Source organism: Polyodon spathula, chromosome 16 (assembly GCF_017654505.1).
Source record: "Polyodon spathula isolate WHYD16114869_AA chromosome 16, ASM1765450v1, whole genome shotgun sequence".
Classification (NCBI taxonomy): domain Eukaryota; kingdom Metazoa; phylum Chordata; class Actinopteri; order Acipenseriformes; family Polyodontidae; genus Polyodon; species Polyodon spathula.
Window position 1 is genome coordinate 10,503,124 of NC_054549.1, and position 16,976 is coordinate 10,520,099.

Below are 16,976 nucleotides of genomic sequence, written 5' to 3' on the forward strand. Positions count from 1 at the left end.
GTTGCATACTTTAAAAACAATTAAAGTGATTATACATGTGGCACAAACTGATTTGTCCGTGACTGTATGCTGTAGTTTGCAGTTCAGAGGTGTGTTTTCTACCCTGTTCTGTGTCTTCCTGCCTCACTGTTTTTTTTTTTCCTAGCCTGCCCTCCTGGGTTCCACGGAACAAACTGTCAGCTGATCTGTGACTGCAGAAACGGGGCGACATGTGACTCTGTCTCTGGCCAATGTCTGTGCCCACCTGGTTACCGTGGAGACCACTGTGAAAAAGGTTGGGAAAGCATTTCTTTTGAAGCAAAAAAATAATTGCTTCTGGCTTGCTTTAGTAATGCTGCATCAATAACTTTGCTTGTGCTGTGCATTTCAGTACGCATTCTCACTGTCAAGCTCTTCCTCAGAATGCAAGCGAGGCTCGTTCGGGGAGCGATGTCAGAGGTCCTGTGACTGTGAAGATGAAGCGTCATGTGACCCGGTCAGCGGAAAGTGCAGCTGCCCCCCTGGGAAAACAGGAACCAAGTGTGACATCGGTACGGAGAGCGGGCGGGGACACTGCCAGGAGTTCATTTTAACAGCTTCCCGTTTCTGAATCATCATTGTCTCTCTCTCCCCAGACTGCGGGATAAACCGCTTCGGACCCGGCTGCTCTCTGACCTGCGACTGCGGCCACAACGGCCAGTGTAACCCGCGCAACGGACGCTGCACCTGCCTACACGGGTGGATCGGGCTCACCTGCCAGGAAGGTAAGCACTCACCTGCTCTCTCACTATGAACGAGATTGCAGTTTCATCAGCAACTGAGGAATAAGCCATAATTACAAGATCAGGGTGGTTTGCATAGTTCTGATCAGCAAAAGCAGCTGAAAACGCCACAGGCTGCCATCCACAAGGTATTTAGGCATTTCTGCATTGAGTAAACTGACACCACCTGTTCTATTTGGTTTCCAGGGGGATCCCCTAAGCAGACACATCACTCCCCCAGCCCAAGAGGAGACCTCTCTCACCTCCAAACAGCAGTATAGTATCCCAACGGGCAACCACCAGCACCCCTGCATGGATACAGCCTCCCGTCCATAGGGCAGCCAGGGGCTTCAACTTCTGCATTTTTACAATAATGGACCAGCTCTGATGATGGGATGGGAGGCGGGGGGGGGTGCAGAAAGAAGCCCATGAGAACTACTTGTGGTGTCTTCATTTTTTTGATGAGCCATGCATACTGTACTTGCACTCTGCAAATTATCTGGCAGCAGTTTGCTGGTTTGCAAAAGAGGAACTTCTTTTCATATCAGCTTCTAAAGGGAGGGATTAAGACACTAAGCAGGAGAGCCCAAGCCTCGCTCTGAAATCCACTGTGTGTTGGAACAAGCCTCTGGGAGACTAAGAGGATACAGGAGGAGGTGATGCAGCACCATGAAAGACATCCTTCAGAGACGACACTCAAAGCAGCTTAGGGCGTTTGGAAGGCCCCGCAGCTTGGGCCAGAAAACCTTATCGAGGGGGGGGACTGACATTTCTCTGGTTTAATGCAATTTGAAAACACATTTAGCCATGTAAAACTGTTCTCGATTCACACCTGACATGAATACGAGAACACCCCCAAGCACAAGCAAGTCACGGACACAATGCACTGCTTGTGTGCCGTACCTCAACCAGTCAGCCTCATCCACTCCCCTTATAACATGCATTCTCTAGTAACACAACATTAGGCAGATTTTCATTAAACGTTGAACTCTTTGATTGAAACGTTGGCTCGTTTTGAACGCACAGTTGATAGGGAGAGTTCAGTAACTTTGTTTTTTTTAAATGAGCACAACAGGATGCCGATACCTCACCTTGCCACAGAACAGTTCAATTCAAAGTGATGGTTTTCATGCAGTGAACCACAATGCCTCTTAGCAAGACAGGGAAGCAATGCACCTTGAGTAACCTGCAGCGTGTCCAGCTGTACCGGTTTCTGTTCCTCATCATTACCTGCTGTACAGACTGCCTGAAACATTATTCATTTACGTTTTTGTTTATATATTCACGTTAATAGTAGCTTATGTATAAGATAGCGTATGGATGGATGTATTTATGGATGGATGTATGCAAGAACATATTTAATTTCACTTGTGAGTAAAAAGCAGTGCAAACACAGCTTTTGCAAACGAGTGAATGGTGTAAAATGCGTCCTGCAAAAGCAATCGTTTTCGATGCAGTTAACGCTCTAGTGAGCAAGGTGAATTCCAAAGGATTCATTTCAGGCGGGGGGAGTCGTCGTCTTCACATTACACCAAGGTGGAAGGCACTTCCATTACTGATCTGACCCCCCTCTGTGTGAGATAATGTTAAAAGCCCTATCACCACGAATGCTCACTGCGGTGTGCGTGTGCGTGTGTGTGAGTGCGTGTGAGTGCGTGTGTGTGTTTGTCGGTTCACGCACAGCCTCTGTCCTGTTACACCTGCCTAGATTAAATATAAAAACACAGGGCCACACTATTAAAGCACACACGCCTGCTGCCAAGTACATAGCTGTGCAATTCCTTCCCCCCTCAGGGCAAATGCTTCATGAAGGTGGCCCGTGCTGTTTCAGCAATCAGATCTCGTTTTGCATTGTTTCTATTAGCCCGATCCAACACGATCCTTTTAATTACTTGTATTACAAAATATGCACCAAAAAAAGTATTAAAAAATGAAAAGCATTGGGTTGGATGTGATCAGTATGACATGCCTGATTAATGAGGCAATATAAATGCCCAGCGTTGTGAATGAAATCCTTGTCTGTTGCATACTGTACGCTTCTTATTCATTATGGAAAAGAGAGCCTGCTCATCTTATTATAATTGGTGCTATCAAGTTTTTTGTTTTAATTCATTAAAACTTTACAATATTGAAAGATGATTTCACTCTAAATATGTATTGGAGTTGGTATGTAAAATATATAGAGTATGTGCATTTACTATGTCATTTTTTGTACTGTATATAACATGTTAAAAAAAAGTTATTAAGCCCATTGCACTGAATCATTTCCCATTGTGTGGCTTGCACTGTCAATTACCTGCCTCACTGGAGTCGAGCAGAGTGTTCGTTTGCACCACAGTGTGGTATAGTCCCCTCACTGACCCAGCAGCATTCCAGAGGCACCAGCTGTGGTACGGCTTGCTGTTCCTTCTGTCTCCCAACAGGGATCGCAGCAGGCGGTGGTGCACAGAAAGGATTCAGGCATCATACAGAGGTGCACCCGGTCTCTCGTAATCTAATAACACGAATGGGAGGAGGAAAGCCTGCGTGGCAAACTAGCAAAAACACAAACTGATAAGCAAATGAGCCGTCTCGGTGTGGCAGCGCAGAGCTGAGTTTAGTAAAATCCTTATTTGGAAAGTGGGAGAGCTCAGCCTTTAAATCGCTGCACGCATCTCACAGAGGTTAAAAGGCAGTAACTGTCCTGTCCTGTCCTGTCCTGTCCTGTCCTGTCCTGTCCTGTCCTGTCCTGTCCTGTCCTGTCCTGTCCTGTCCTGTCCTGTCCTGTCCTGTCCTGTCCTGTCCTGTCCTGTCCTGTCCTGTCCTGTCCTGTCCTGTCCTGTCCTGTCCTGTCCTCCTGTCCTGTCCTGTCCTGTCCTGTCCTGTCCTCAATGTCTCTGCCTTTGACTGTCAGAACCTTATATAATGACAATGGTTTGTGTGAGTAACAAGACTGAATCATCTGCTGCTTTGCAGGTGAACAAAACCAGTGGCAGCCGGTACCTGCATTACGGTAGCTGACTGCTTACAGAAATCTTCCTGCGACCTGTACAGTACATAGACAGGATGTGCAGGATATGATGGGTTAACACTTACACGTTCTGTACATGAAGTATTGAGTGTTTTACATCCAGTTAATTAGAAAGCAACATAACGCACATAAAAAAAGAATGATGCCTCTGGTTAATGCTGATTTACAAGCATACAGTTTAATTGAATCTGAAATGAGACAGACTAAGACACACATTATACAATGCAGCTTGTCACCATTAGCGCAGGGTAAGTAAGGAATAAAGGGGCACATTTTCAAAGCGTTTACTCTTAAATTAACTATAAAGAAAAGCACCTATTGAAAAATAGGAGGTAATTAAAAGACTGAAGTAAATGCTTTGAAAATATGTCCCAAAGGCTGTCCTAGAAAAAAAAAAAAAGCCAATTTCACAGGAATACTGGCAAAAACAGAAAAACAATTTCTTCACTAAAAATGAGCTATCTAAATGAACCACCCTCTTTCCCCTTAAAATACACAGATATATATTTGATATTAAAATATGTAAACACAATTTACACTACATGAAGTATTGGCACGCCCTTAAAAGATCCCTTTCATTCCCAGTATAAATATGTTTTTTGGACATCCGCTCCTCTTTATCCCATCAAGCACACATTAGAAAACGTTACAGAAGCACAGCCTGGACTGGAGTAAGCAAGAACATCTGTGATCACGCTGAACTGAAACAATTTCAAACAAGAGGAGGAGGAGGAGGAGGAGGAGCTCCCCCGCCCCCTGGAATATTCAGACAGTGCTCCCTGTGTGGCATAATTCTTACATACCCCCACAGGGACCCAATGACAATTATAGACAAAAAGATTTTTTTTTTTTTAAATACACATATGTACTGTACAAGTATATCCCCGTCGGTCATAACTTTTGTCTAACTCTATGGAGTTTGAGAAGTTGCCCTGCTAAAACTTAGAAACTAGGACAGCCACACTGTGGTAGAATTATACACGCAGTGACTGAAGTGGATATAAACCATTTATCTGAAGCTCAGAGATGCTTTTCACACAAATCGTCTGGGTAATCAGCAAACTTGTATTAAAAAAAAAAGGATGCTATCAATATAATGTGGATAATCCATTCACAGCTCACGTGCAGTTTGCCAGTAGAAACAGAGTCTGGGGGGGTCCTGCGTTACTGATCCATTTCTAATGAACCTCTCTGTTACGCAGCCATGGAACTGCACGGCGCCCCAAATTCATTGCAGGTGTTCCAGCTGCGTTCAGACAGCTGCTGCAGCCTGGCTGGCTCCTCTGCTCCCTGGACTGGCGGCTCTCTGCTCGCTCACACGTCTGTCTCCTTGCGCAGTCTCTCCATGCGCCGCACGTTGCGCTCCACGGCGATGCGGTTCGTTATCTCGGTGGCGCAGGACGAAGGGAACCAGCCCCTCTCCCCGTCCCGCAGCCTCTCCCCCTGGAACCAGCCTGCGGGAGCACAGACACTTCTATTATTAACACCTTCACTTACTAACACCGAGTCCTGCTGTTTGCCATTCCTATAGTCCCAACACCGCCAGCCTCACATTTGTCTCCTTGGAAAATTGCTTATATTTATTTAGCAGGTTTAAGTAATCTAGAATTCTCTCCCCCAGCATGCCTCACCTTCCACTTTGTGCAAAACCAGGACCACGTCAGCCTGTTGCAAGCTCAGCTCGTCTGGCTGCTTGGCCCTGTAGCCCTTTATTATCTCCACCTGCGGAAGATCTGAAATGAAGAATAAAGAAGGTCTTGCAGCCGATCACCGCTGAAACACAGAAATGACTTTACATTCGGCATGTGTATGTGTGACAGGATTTAAAGACAGAATGCTGCTGTCTGTTTGCGTTGCCTGCACTGCGATTATTATTTTACCTTCTTTGTTTAAGTCGTCGTTGTCTGTGTGTTTGTGGTGCTGGAGGGCAATGACCCAGCGAGCTCGGTCGCTCCTGAGAGAGGGGGAGAGGAAAAAAAAAATCAAAAAGAAAAAGAGCTGGTTAATGGGAACATGCTGGAATACAATCACCACAGAGAACGAGTGATACAGGACTCTAGCATGTTTGCATGAAAGCTGAATTTACTTTACTAGTAGGGGGGGGCTCAATCACAGATTCTACAGTCCTAAACTGTAAACACAATTTACTCTAAGCATATATTGCCAACATTTACGGTATGAATACTTATTAATCTATAATACTATATATAAATTATATATATATAAATATATATATATATATATATATATATATATATATATATATATATACACACACACATCTGAATTGCTTCTTACAGCACCCAAGGGGAGCTTTCCCATGCAGGTCTGGCCCTGCATACCCCTGCTTAGCTTTCAGGATTTGCCATGGACAGAACGCAGCATGGCGCGGCTGTGCTGAGGAGTGTAGACAGTGACTCACGGAGACTCTGCGACCAGAGCAATCTGCTCCTCCTTGCCCTCGCTGTTCCTCTTCATCAACACCTTGAACATGTTGGGGTTGGGGCTGGAGCTGCTGCGCGGTGAACCACTCGCCAGCTGACCCTCGCTGCTCTCTAGGAGCTGCACCTCTATTTGCTCCAAAGTGGCGTAGTCCATCACCAGATAGCTCTCCTCACTAGCGGGGGAACAAAACCACCCATGCAGAAACACGTCAGCCAAATGCACATGCTTTGCATTTCAAATCTTTTATCCAATACATATTTCAACACTTCCATCCAATGATATTTCTAAAACACACACATACATTTTAAAGCAAATCGTACAAGCATGCCCGCCCCTGCCCAACTTCATACAAATCAGAAGCCAAGGAACAGTCAGTGTGGCAAGGAAGGGGTTAATCTGGGTGGGAACGCCTTCTCTTGTAAACAGGAGCTTTTGTTGAAAATCTTGCTTGACGCTAAACTTGGCAGGACAGTTGTTTTCCTCATTGTAATCTCTCTCTCTCTCCATAAAGTGATCCAGCAGCAAAATGGCTTAATGCATTTCTAGTATTCATGAACACCACTGTTATGCCCTCAATATTTTTGTTAATGCAGTATTATTGCTTCCAAGAGTTTTATAAAGGCAATGTGTCCTTCGTTAGTTGCAGCTATCTAAGAGTGCTCTTGTCAACAAAAAATAAAAATAAGGAGGAGGGAGGCAATGGGCTGGTCAGTCTTCACACCAGTTACTGCACCAACGCTCTGCATTCAAGTTTTAAAAAACAAACATAAAAAGGCAGCGTGCAAGTTATCCAGGAATCTGGGAAATGGAGGGAGCCATGAACCTCCCTACTGCTGACATTAAGGGACGCTGTGCGTATCTTTCTCGGTCCTCTGCTGGCTGACTTCTTACAGCTGCCTCTTTCATCGTGTTCTCCTACCCGAGGCAGGAATGCAGAGTCACAACCTTTCACTGCAGGCTTGGAATTCTAACAAAGTGTGAATACTTGCTGCTAACCCCGCTGAGGGGGGGCACAGCCAGGGCTCTGCGTTTCAACTCTGCAAGCACGACGGCGACTGGTGGGAGGGGGGGTTGTTTAAGCTGGAGTACGCCATGAAAATTCAGCAGAATCAACTTTTATTGCGAGTTTAAATAAGGTCAATAAAGCACAACAAGAAGTACCTCACATATCCAAAAGAACTGTCCGAAGAAAATCTGTACATTTTTTGTTGCACGTTTTCTAAACGGAATACTACTAGCTGCAACTGTAGCTGTCTGTGCCATTGTGAAACCGTGAACCTTGAAAATCTGCAAAGCGCTCTTGGCGCTGTCAGACCCACCTTTTCTTTCTGGTGACGATGAGCACGTCGTTGAAGAGGAACAGGTAGTAGCTCTTGTTGGTGAAAGCCTTCCAGAAGATGCTGAGCTCCTCTGTGCAGACCGCCAGCTCGCCACGCTTCTGCAGCCACCGCGATGCAGACACCAGGGGGAAGGGCTGCGAGGAAACAACACCGCACAGCGCGCTTATGGGTGAAAGTTAGGACCACAGAGACAAGGAAAGAACAGCTGGATCATAGAAGACAGAATCCCGCCCCGGTGTCTGTGATGCACCCGCGTTTTCAAAGCCTACCTTAATCTTGCCAAATTCCATCTGCTTCTGTATAGTGTACATCTGTTCGGTCCTCTCCATTCTGCGAGCTCCATCGTTACACTGCTTCACCAGCTGAAGACAGAGACAGAGACAGCGCTCAGCTGAATCCTTTACACAGTGAATGAGAGCTGCTAACTGGGTGAGCAGTGCAGTTCCTGTGCTGGAAAGACATCCCTACGAGTGGGGAATCCAGAGCATCAGAGAAGTAAAACTCAAGTCGCTCCGCGGAGAATGCCGTTTCAATCCTGAAATTCATTCCTAAAGATAAGTCGTTACCGCTCTCTGGAGCACAGTAGGAGCTGCTCTGTATTGATCCTGGTCACTCTTTCTTACCTTGCTGATGGATTTCAAAGCCTTCACTGCAGAGTGGTATTCTTCAAGGTCTGTGCTGGTTTTCTGGCAGATCGTCTGTGAAAAAAAAAAATCTAACATGAATAATAATGAAGTTTGCATGCTTTACAAGTCATTGTTAGACTAAACCTGATGTCCAAAACTGCGCTATTGTAAAGAAGCATAAAAACCAGCCTCCCCACGCTGGTGCAGAAGGTGAAAGAGGAAGGGTGCACTCACATCCATAAGCAGAGGCAGACGGGTCACTCTCTGCATGGGCAGAATGAGGAAGGAGATCATGGACAGCCCCCCGCAATCCGCCGTCATCTCGATGTGCTTCAGAGCCTCCTTGAAAGCCGTGTTGCTCGCCCTGCAACACCCGACGAACAAGAAAGAGATAATTAAGCACCTGGGGGAGAACCACACAGTCCCACAAGCGAGAGTGCGCATCAGCAGTAAAACACTGTGTCACTCCGGTACCACAGGTGTAGTCCAGTAGGAACTTGTAACAGGCAAGCTAAGTCATGACTCTCGCACAACTGTCTGATTCAGTCACTAGAGCTGTTGATGCAAAGAGACGATCATTGGGAACTTCTATTGCAAACTACTTCTTTGAGGAAGACAAGAAATGCTGACGAAGACGGCAGCAACAGCGAATGGACAGTGAACCGCACTTCAAAAGAAGATGCAAATTCTCATATTAAATTCTTGTTTAATAACTTCAATATTTTAGTGGCGTTCCGCTACCTTCAGATTTAGGACTACACCACTGTCCCGCACGGATTTTTATAAATGTTTCATCATGACATTTTAAAATGTGAGCGAGCCCTTTGCAGAACTCGAGAGCTGCTCTTGGTGGTACTCACAGTAGTTTCTGCAGTGTCCTCTGCTGGTAAACCTCATTGGAGCAGTAGATTATGTAGGGTTTGAAGTGGGTGGAGGAGTGGTTCTCCACGATGTCGCTGATGTCTCTGATCAGCGGGTCCTCCCCGTGTCTTTTCTCCAAGTCGGCGAAGAAGCTGCAACACGGTGCAAGAGATCCCTTTACACTCAAGTAAACACAGCTGGGATCCCTGTATTACAGAGCTTCACTGTACGCCATGTTCTTCCCTCACAGTAAAGACAGTCAACAGAGTGGCATGGAAACAGAGGGTGTGGCTTCATAAAAGATACACAGTTAACTGTTAAACACCCCAGAAGAACAAGAGGCAACTGTGCATAACATAAGTGTACTCTTTACTGTACATCTGAATAGCAGTATTTATATAAAGAATATTGCATAGGGTTCTGTATCCAGCACACTATGAGGGGAGCGGTCATAACCAGACTGTAGAGAAGCGTTTCGTCTGCGAGGGTTTAAACACAGCGAGTGCCTCACAGGTTGTGTAGCGTCGCTGTGTCTTTACAATCCCTGGGAGCGCAGCTGTTGGTGGTGAGGCAGGCCTGGGTGTCATTAATAAAGCATGCCGGAGAGGTTTGGTTTCCAGAGTTTACATCGTTTAGAATGGGTGGGATGGCAGGGGGACAGGGCCACACTGATCTCCTACCTTCCTTTTACATAGACAGGTTCTTACAGTAAGAAAATCGCCTGCTGCAAACAAGTGTGGGGTTATATTTCAACAGACTCTCATTGTAACTTTCTGCCGCTATGAAACTTGGACAGACAGAGAGAATAACATCATTGTGCACAGAGTCTCTGTTGTCCAGCGGTTAGGGCACTGGGTTAGAAGTGTGGCCATTGTAACTTCACAGATTAGGTAGGGCCAGAAATATGCCTGCAAGTACTTTACATGCATTTCAAGAACACAATTTATCTGAAAGCAGTAAAAGACAATCCTTATCCACCTTGTTTATTCATTGTGTTAACTATACTGCAGAACTACACAACAGATCTCCGTTTCACTCTGTACATTCGAAAGAATGTTTTTTTCCCCCACTAGCTAAGCCAAACCCTCCACCACCACAACTAAGAGTTAAACAATGAGAATATGACTGAGGTATTTTGCTGCAAAACACTGGTGAATCAAAACCGCCTGTGCTTTGATATTAATTGTTAAAACACACAAACACAATCCGACAGCTGCCCGAGTTACAGAAATGCAAACAACACGGGGGCAAAGGGCAACTGTTCAGCAAACAACACTGAGCAACTCCTGCAAAACCAAATGAGTTTGAAAAGCTCTGGGTACTACAGATGTGTACGTCAGCTCCTTATCTAATCAATAAGCCTGCGTACAGAGACACGCCGCATTTTAATCTCAAATGGAACAGACACTTCCCTCCAAGACGGACACAGCATAATTCAAAAGCATAATGAAAACCCAGAGCAACAGTCTAGTGCACTCGACTAGGCGTGGCAGGCACAGCCGTCACGTGGCTTGTTTTTTTTTTTTTTTTAAATCACTTTACGAAAAATTCACGATATTTTGTCAACAGGGCGTTTTTTTTTTTTGCCTTTTACAAAAGATGCAAAAAACACAAAAACATGCTCAAAGGCTGCCTCGATTCTACAAACAACTTGATTATCAACGGATTTGCTTGAAACCACCCTGTGAGACTGATTAGTATTGAACTTGCTCAAACAGGATTATTCCGCACTGCCTCCTCACTATATAAACCTGCGTTCAACTAACCTGAAAACAGCCGCCGAGCAACTGCTAGTTTAAAACAAAACAAAACAAAGCTCTTCAGCTGAACAAGCAGGCACATGCAAGTGTGTAGGATGACTAGCATGAGCTGGATTGAAGACAGGGAAGCAGCAATGTGTTTAAAAGGTCATGTTTCAACACATCCCCCTGGTCTGAGCACACAGAGAGTAAAAGTGTACTGGACCCGAGCACGAATCGACACGACACCAGGAAAATAAAAATAACACACAGAATAACAATCAGAGCAATTAGAAATAGCCTCTCCCCATATGCAATAGCAGAACGCCAAACTAAACGCGTATTTGAGGGCTAATTAATTGAGCTGTGCTGATGGATTATTCATAGCTTGCTGCCAGGGAAACTAAACAAACCAGAAGAGCAACTTTAAGGGTTAAAGCTCTGCACCTCCAAACACTCAACCACTAATCTTGGAGTATCTCGCATTCTGTAAGGCTGCCCGAGATTAGCTCCGATCGAGGCGTGTGAATGCCGCAGTTTGTTTCCTGTAGTTTCACTCATGCAGTCAGTGCAGGAAGTGTGTTTATTCTGTACCTCTTGCTGACCTCCAGGATGTCGGAGATGTTGGAGAAGAGATGGTGGTGCTCCGTGATGTTCATGGTCTTCCTCAGCTCCTTGGACGTCTTGAAGAGGCGCACCAGGACGTTCAGGCTGTGCTGGTACGAGTGTTCGGACAGGATGATCTCGAAGATGGCCTGCCACAAGAATATAAAGCACAGCGTGCATCGTCACAGGCAATAGTGAACACCAGTAGGCTGGCAACACCTGTCCTAGACGCCTACTCTTGTATAAAAGCGATCCGAGACAGGTTTGAATTATTGCAATGAACTGAATGTGTTCACTAGTCTCCCACAACTGACGGTCTTTAACACCAATATGACCTATACTACAGGAATGGAAGTAAGACCCATCCAAATACATAAATGTTTGATCCATTCCTGGTTTTACAAGGAGTTTAATAAGACACATCTGAGGTTGTTACTTATACACTGTGGCTAATCAGGCTTGTACTAAAACCAGGAATGGATGAAACTGGTCTCCAATATCTTCTTGTATATCAGCAATGAACACACAGCTCACTGCGTATGCCAAACACATTTAATAAAGCAATCTCGGCAACTCATTTATAGATTTGAGATCAGTATCCCCCAGGTCACTAACTCTCCAAAAAAGAAAAAAAAAAAGGTGAACATGGTGGGTGGGTGTGTGTGTGTGTATTGCCCTGGCTGTATGAGAATTAGACAGGGCCTGTGAAGCTGTCAATCATACCTCCTGTCGCTTCCGCTCCTCTGGCGAGATCCGATCCAGGATGCCTCGTTCTTGTACCTGGCAATAAAGGATCAAACCCCCAATTCAATTATCAGTCTTATCGTTTATTTTACGAAGCACTGTCCACGAAGTCCTGGTAGTGGGGGAGCAACCCACACAACCCCCACCCCTCCCCTACTTTTAAATGCGAGTGCCTAGTTCACATTCTCCAGAATGAGGCTGACTGCAAGCAGTAGCAGATTGAGCAGTTTCAGGTTTTCCTGAGAGATGCAGTGGTCATAAGCCATAAAAGGGAAAGGCTGTTTTGGTCCTATTGGATTTCCATTCCACAAAAGTAAGAGAAGCATACAAGGAACTGCATGCTCTTTCAAACTTCTCTGCATAAACACGTTCACAAAAAGATGCAAGAACTAGCCTAAATCCATACTTAATATCCGCCTGAGCCTTTGTCCCAAGTCCCTACAGATTACCTGCCAAGTCAGCTCACTACCTCTCACCCGTGTCCTATTTTCCCAGAAGCAGTAAAGCAGGTTAGTCCTGTATCTCTCCCCCTGCACCGCAGCACTGTTTACAGGGCTGGGTCTGGCTTGCATTCACTCCAGGAGTATTTTTTCTGCTTCAGTTGAAATGGCAACAGAACAAAAGGAAGAGGAAGAGAAAGGAATAGGAGACAAGCACCTGTTCCAGTCTCCCGTGAAGGAGCGGAATCAAGCTGCCACTACAGAAATGGTAACACGAAGGTAAAGCACGAGACTTCTCTGGTACACATAATGATTAGGACCTGCTTGCCAACATCCAAGCACAGCTGGGAAAACACACAGAGTGGGTACATGTGTGCACTTCTCATTAGGTCTAGGGTCCTGTGATATTTCTCTAACCACTACATAAAATGAGATTAAAATACAGATTCAACAAATTTAACAATAAGGCGTGGACTGAGAGCTCAGAGAGAGAGTCTGCAACGGCTTCAGTTTCTCTGCTACTATTGCTAATGCAGATCAGTATTGCAGTGTTAAACGTTACATCAGTCACTGTCACAGGAAAAGCACCCTGCAGTTGGATCAGATGACACAGCATGGTTTTGAACGGTTAATTCAGCTTCAAAACAGCTCGCCTCTCCCAGCTGATCAAGCCCTCCGTCCCTCCCTCCTCTCCCTCACCTCGGGCAGCTGGCTCCAGGTTAGCTGGGTGGGTCGGTAGTTCTTGACCACGATTCCCTCGTCCGGCCCCAGCTGCTCCACGTGCACAAAGTCGTCGTCTGGGTCCTGGTTGCTGGAGTGGAGCCCCCTCTCCCGAATCTCCTGGTACAGCCGCGGCTCTGAGGAGAGAAGCCGGGTCAGGAAGTTAGTCAGGGTCTCTGAGATCGAGCCCCCCTTCCCGGCCGAGGACCCCGGCCAGTCCCAAGCCGGCCCCAGGGAGTTAGCGACCAACGAGAACCTCCGGAACACCCCCTCTAAGGGGGCCACCTCCCCCTGCTTCAGGTCCATGGGTCCGACCGCTTACAACAGAAAGGGGAGCACTAGTTCTCTTTGTGTGCCACTACCAGCTCCCTGATGTGACGCCTGCCTGCAGAATCTGGCATGTAATCTTCAAAACCAGTTTCCTATGTAAAGCACACAGCCCACGACACAAGCTACGTTTTAACTAACAAATACGACTCACTGGACAAACCCACTTTAAACCTACCACTGGATACAAGCAAGCTTTTTGCTTTATCTTTTTTTAACTATGTCTGATCAAAATATATGACTACAGGAGCGGTCATTAGAAGGATTCATTGAATGAGTAACAACGTGACATACCATCTTTGAAGGAGCCACCATGCTTAGCATTCCTCTTCCGTCCTAGAGATTTCTGATCAAAAGGAATCAAACATTAGCATGAGTTTACTGGAAATACGCATCAGAGTACAGGGAGGGTTTTTTTTTTTAATCAGTCTTAAATAATTATAATAAAAGTCAGAACGAAAATTAAAAAAAAAAAAAAAAAAAAAAAAAAAAACCCTTTAAAGCACGAGACATTTGAAGGGGTGGGCAATGCTGTCTTTGTTCCAACCCTGTTCTAAACTGTTTAATTGAACCAATTAACCCTCCATCCAGACCCTGAAGTAGTTCATTATCTCATAAGTGTTAAACCTGGAGTGGAAGGACCATGATAATAATAATAATAATAATAATAATAATAATAATAATAATCTTCGGATTATGAAGAACCCCTGATGTAATGAAAGCACTGCTCCTCTGGTACCTTGCTTCTGCTGGGGCTGCGCGGGCTGGGGGCTCTCTCCTCCTGGACGGGTTTCAGACTTGCCCCTGTCTTCACAGGCTCCGGGGCCCCGTTGTGGAAGCCCTTGACCGCTGCTCGGTAAGACTGATTCCTCCGATTCCTGCTCAGCATGCCGCCACCATCCTCTTCAAAATCATCCGCGTCGTAATCCTCCCAGCTCACCGCCGGCACAGAGGCGCGCTTCTCCTGCTGCGAGATGGCCTCCCACATGGGCATGCTCACCCCCGTGGTGTGGTACCTCTGCTTGGGCCTGCTGGCCACTGCCAGGCCTTTGGGAATGAGCTGCTGGGTGCCCCGCCTTCGGGACGCCTCGCTCTGCGTGCTCAGGATGATCTTCTTGGGCTCGTTCTCCGGAGAGGTGGAGAGTTTGGGCAGGGACAAGTCCTCCTTTGGGAGGTGCCCCAGGGAGCGGTGCTTTTCTCTGGATGGGCCGGCAGCCGAGGGCTCGCTGAGGCTGGCATCCAGCTGCAGGTCAGAAGCAAACTGTCCCGCCAGCAGGAGGGGAGCCTGGTCCCCCACTGAACCGACAGAGTGCCGCTGGCTCATGATGTTGTTGCTCTCCTCCCCCTCCCCCCTAAAAATAATCCTCCTCTTGTTTAGAAATCAAAATCTACACCTGCAGGTTCTACAGCACTACAGGAGCTTCTCATCCTTGTCATTGTTCAAGAAAATAAGGATTTCCTGGAATGAAAAAATAAATACATTAACTGAGATAACTATAGAACAATAAATAATACCACTCTGTAAAGGCAATCTCAGTACTCCATTGAGGGGGTCTTTGTTCCAATCCTGTTCTTAAAATTATGAACACAAATTGAACCAACTTCACCTCCTAATGTACTAAAACCAATCAATTCTACTGGCAACCCTGGAATGGAACAGCATTCCAAGACTGGAGTTACCTTCCCAACGCATGGAGGAAGGAGGCAGATTGAACCACCGCCACCCCCCTTCATCCAGAACGTACCGCTGTGGTTCACAATTCCAGCCTTCGAGGTCTGGAGCCCTCTGATCTTTGTCCCATCTGAGCCATACATTATAAAACAAAAGCAATGTTTCCTCCTCCCAGGTTAATAATTTAATGATACTTCTAAAACCTGGAGGGCTCCGGACCTTGCACCCACTAATGACAGCATGAATCCTGTGAACTCCCTAAAGCTGACGAGGTGGCCTAATTTCGCCACAGCGTTTGTTCGTTTCAGTGAGTCCCTTGTGAGGTTTTGCAATTTCCCCTCAACCCAGACGCATATAGGCAGGCTATAGTTGGATTCTGTGTCACGCTTTCTCACACAACACAATCTTCCATTCCTCACGCCCCTGCATTTAATCTATTTATAACGGATTCAATACAAACACGGGGCAGAATACTCACCCACAACTCTGAAAGCATTTAAAATGAGAACAAAAAGGACAAGGTGCGAGGACTCAGGTGAATTTCAATATTATACTTTAAAACTTACCAAAAAGTACAAAACATAGTACAAAATCTAACTTTGAAGCAAACACTTAAATCAAACTGGCTTGTGTTTATTTAGTTTCTACATTTAAGGATTTATTATTATTATTATTATTATTATTATTATTATTATTATTATTATTATTATTAGTAACCTGGAAAACCTGGAATGGACTGTACTGCTGTGCAATAGGGGTTGTCATTCCCGTTTGTTTTGCTACAAGTCGAAGGTTTTTTGTTTGTTTGTTAGTTTGTTTTTTAAATTTAAAACATATTTCGTTATATAATGAACATCCCCAGGTTATATAATGCGCATTCTATATCTTGTTTTGTTTAACAAACACACACGGTGACAACAAGGCTTTGCTAAAACACGAACACAATAAAACACACAGTAAACGAAACCTGAACTCAATTAGATTAGCCGAGCCCAGCCTGTTTGTAGCACAGTACACCACGTTCAATCCTGCATATGATCGAGTGCAAATACACTCAACACGAATACAAAAAAACACACTACAGCTGGAAGCGATCATCATTCGCCACATACCACCAAAAAACTGCATTAAGTTACAGAACAGTGACTTGCAATTGTTAAATAATAATAAAGCACAATGAGGTTTGGTGTAAACGTATTTACCAGCACGTTCCAGCAGGTGTGCAAGCGGGGCATTCAGACAAGCCCTACCTGAGTGATCGGCCTCAGCTAACAAGACTAGAAACAGACATATCTCTACTGAGACTGTATATATTAGGGCTGCAAAGCGTAACGTGCTTATTTCATTTGCATAAACAAAACAGTCCACTTAAAAAAAAGTTGAAATTAAATAAATATAATTTAAAATTTACCGTACCCCTCGACTTTGCACCGAAGCGAGAACAAATAAACATACATTCTGTCAAGTGCAAGCAGCAAGCAAAACAACTCCGCGACCTATACCTGTTTAAATTCCAAAAAGAACATTAAACAGCCTCACATTGTTTCCTCGTTTCCCTATCTTTTCCTCGACCCAGTCCCGGATCTGCTTTCTGTTTAATTTGTTCTCTGTTTTCCAAGTTTCGAAGCCGATTCCTCGCTACACAGATTCCAATGTGTGTTGCATTCTTTCACTTCCTCGGTTCGCCCGCCCCGTCCCGTCTTGGA

The 16,976-nt window shown here is 45.4% G+C and overlaps 2 protein-coding genes across 6 annotated transcripts in view; one reads left to right on the forward strand and one right to left on the reverse strand.

The window, feature by feature from the left end:
- The window catches only part of LOC121328561 (multiple epidermal growth factor-like domains protein 6), a 72,793-nt gene extending 71,007 nt beyond the window's left edge, over window positions 1–1,786 (forward strand). For both annotated transcript variants that reach the window (XM_041273312.1, XM_041273313.1), the window contains 4 exons: window positions 146–274; window positions 402–530; window positions 615–743; window positions 948–1,786. In XM_041273312.1, the coding sequence (XP_041129246.1) occupies window positions 146–274; window positions 402–530; window positions 615–743; window positions 948–1,021 (461 nt within the window). In that variant the 3' untranslated portion in view covers window positions 1,022–1,786. The remainder of the gene's footprint in view (window positions 1–145; window positions 275–401; window positions 531–614; window positions 744–947) is intronic.
- Window positions 1,787–3,909: 2,123 nt separating this feature from the next.
- Window positions 3,910–16,947, reverse strand: LOC121328565 (rho guanine nucleotide exchange factor 16-like). Of its 4 annotated transcripts, none has more exons than XM_041273319.1 (15): window positions 16,810–16,947; window positions 14,338–15,057; window positions 13,893–13,944; window positions 13,251–13,408; window positions 12,091–12,147; window positions 11,356–11,516; window positions 9,022–9,174; window positions 8,396–8,525; window positions 8,159–8,233; window positions 7,805–7,897; window positions 7,515–7,669; window positions 6,173–6,367; window positions 5,631–5,704; window positions 5,382–5,483; window positions 3,910–5,204 (listed from the first exon to the last, which is right to left on the reverse strand). In XM_041273319.1, exons 2-15 carry the CDS (start codon window positions 14,920–14,922, stop codon window positions 5,065–5,067), a joined length of 2,130 nt encoding a protein of 709 aa, XP_041129253.1. In that variant the 5' UTR covers window positions 14,923–15,057; window positions 16,810–16,947; the 3' UTR covers window positions 3,910–5,064. The 4 variants fall into 4 exon arrangements, with proteins under 4 accessions (XP_041129253.1, XP_041129254.1, XP_041129256.1 ...); XM_041273320.1 differs by having other exon boundaries at window positions 16,773–16,947; XM_041273322.1 differs by lacking the exon at window positions 16,810–16,947 and adding an exon at window positions 15,344–15,874.
- Between the last annotated feature and the right edge of the window lie 29 nt (window positions 16,948–16,976).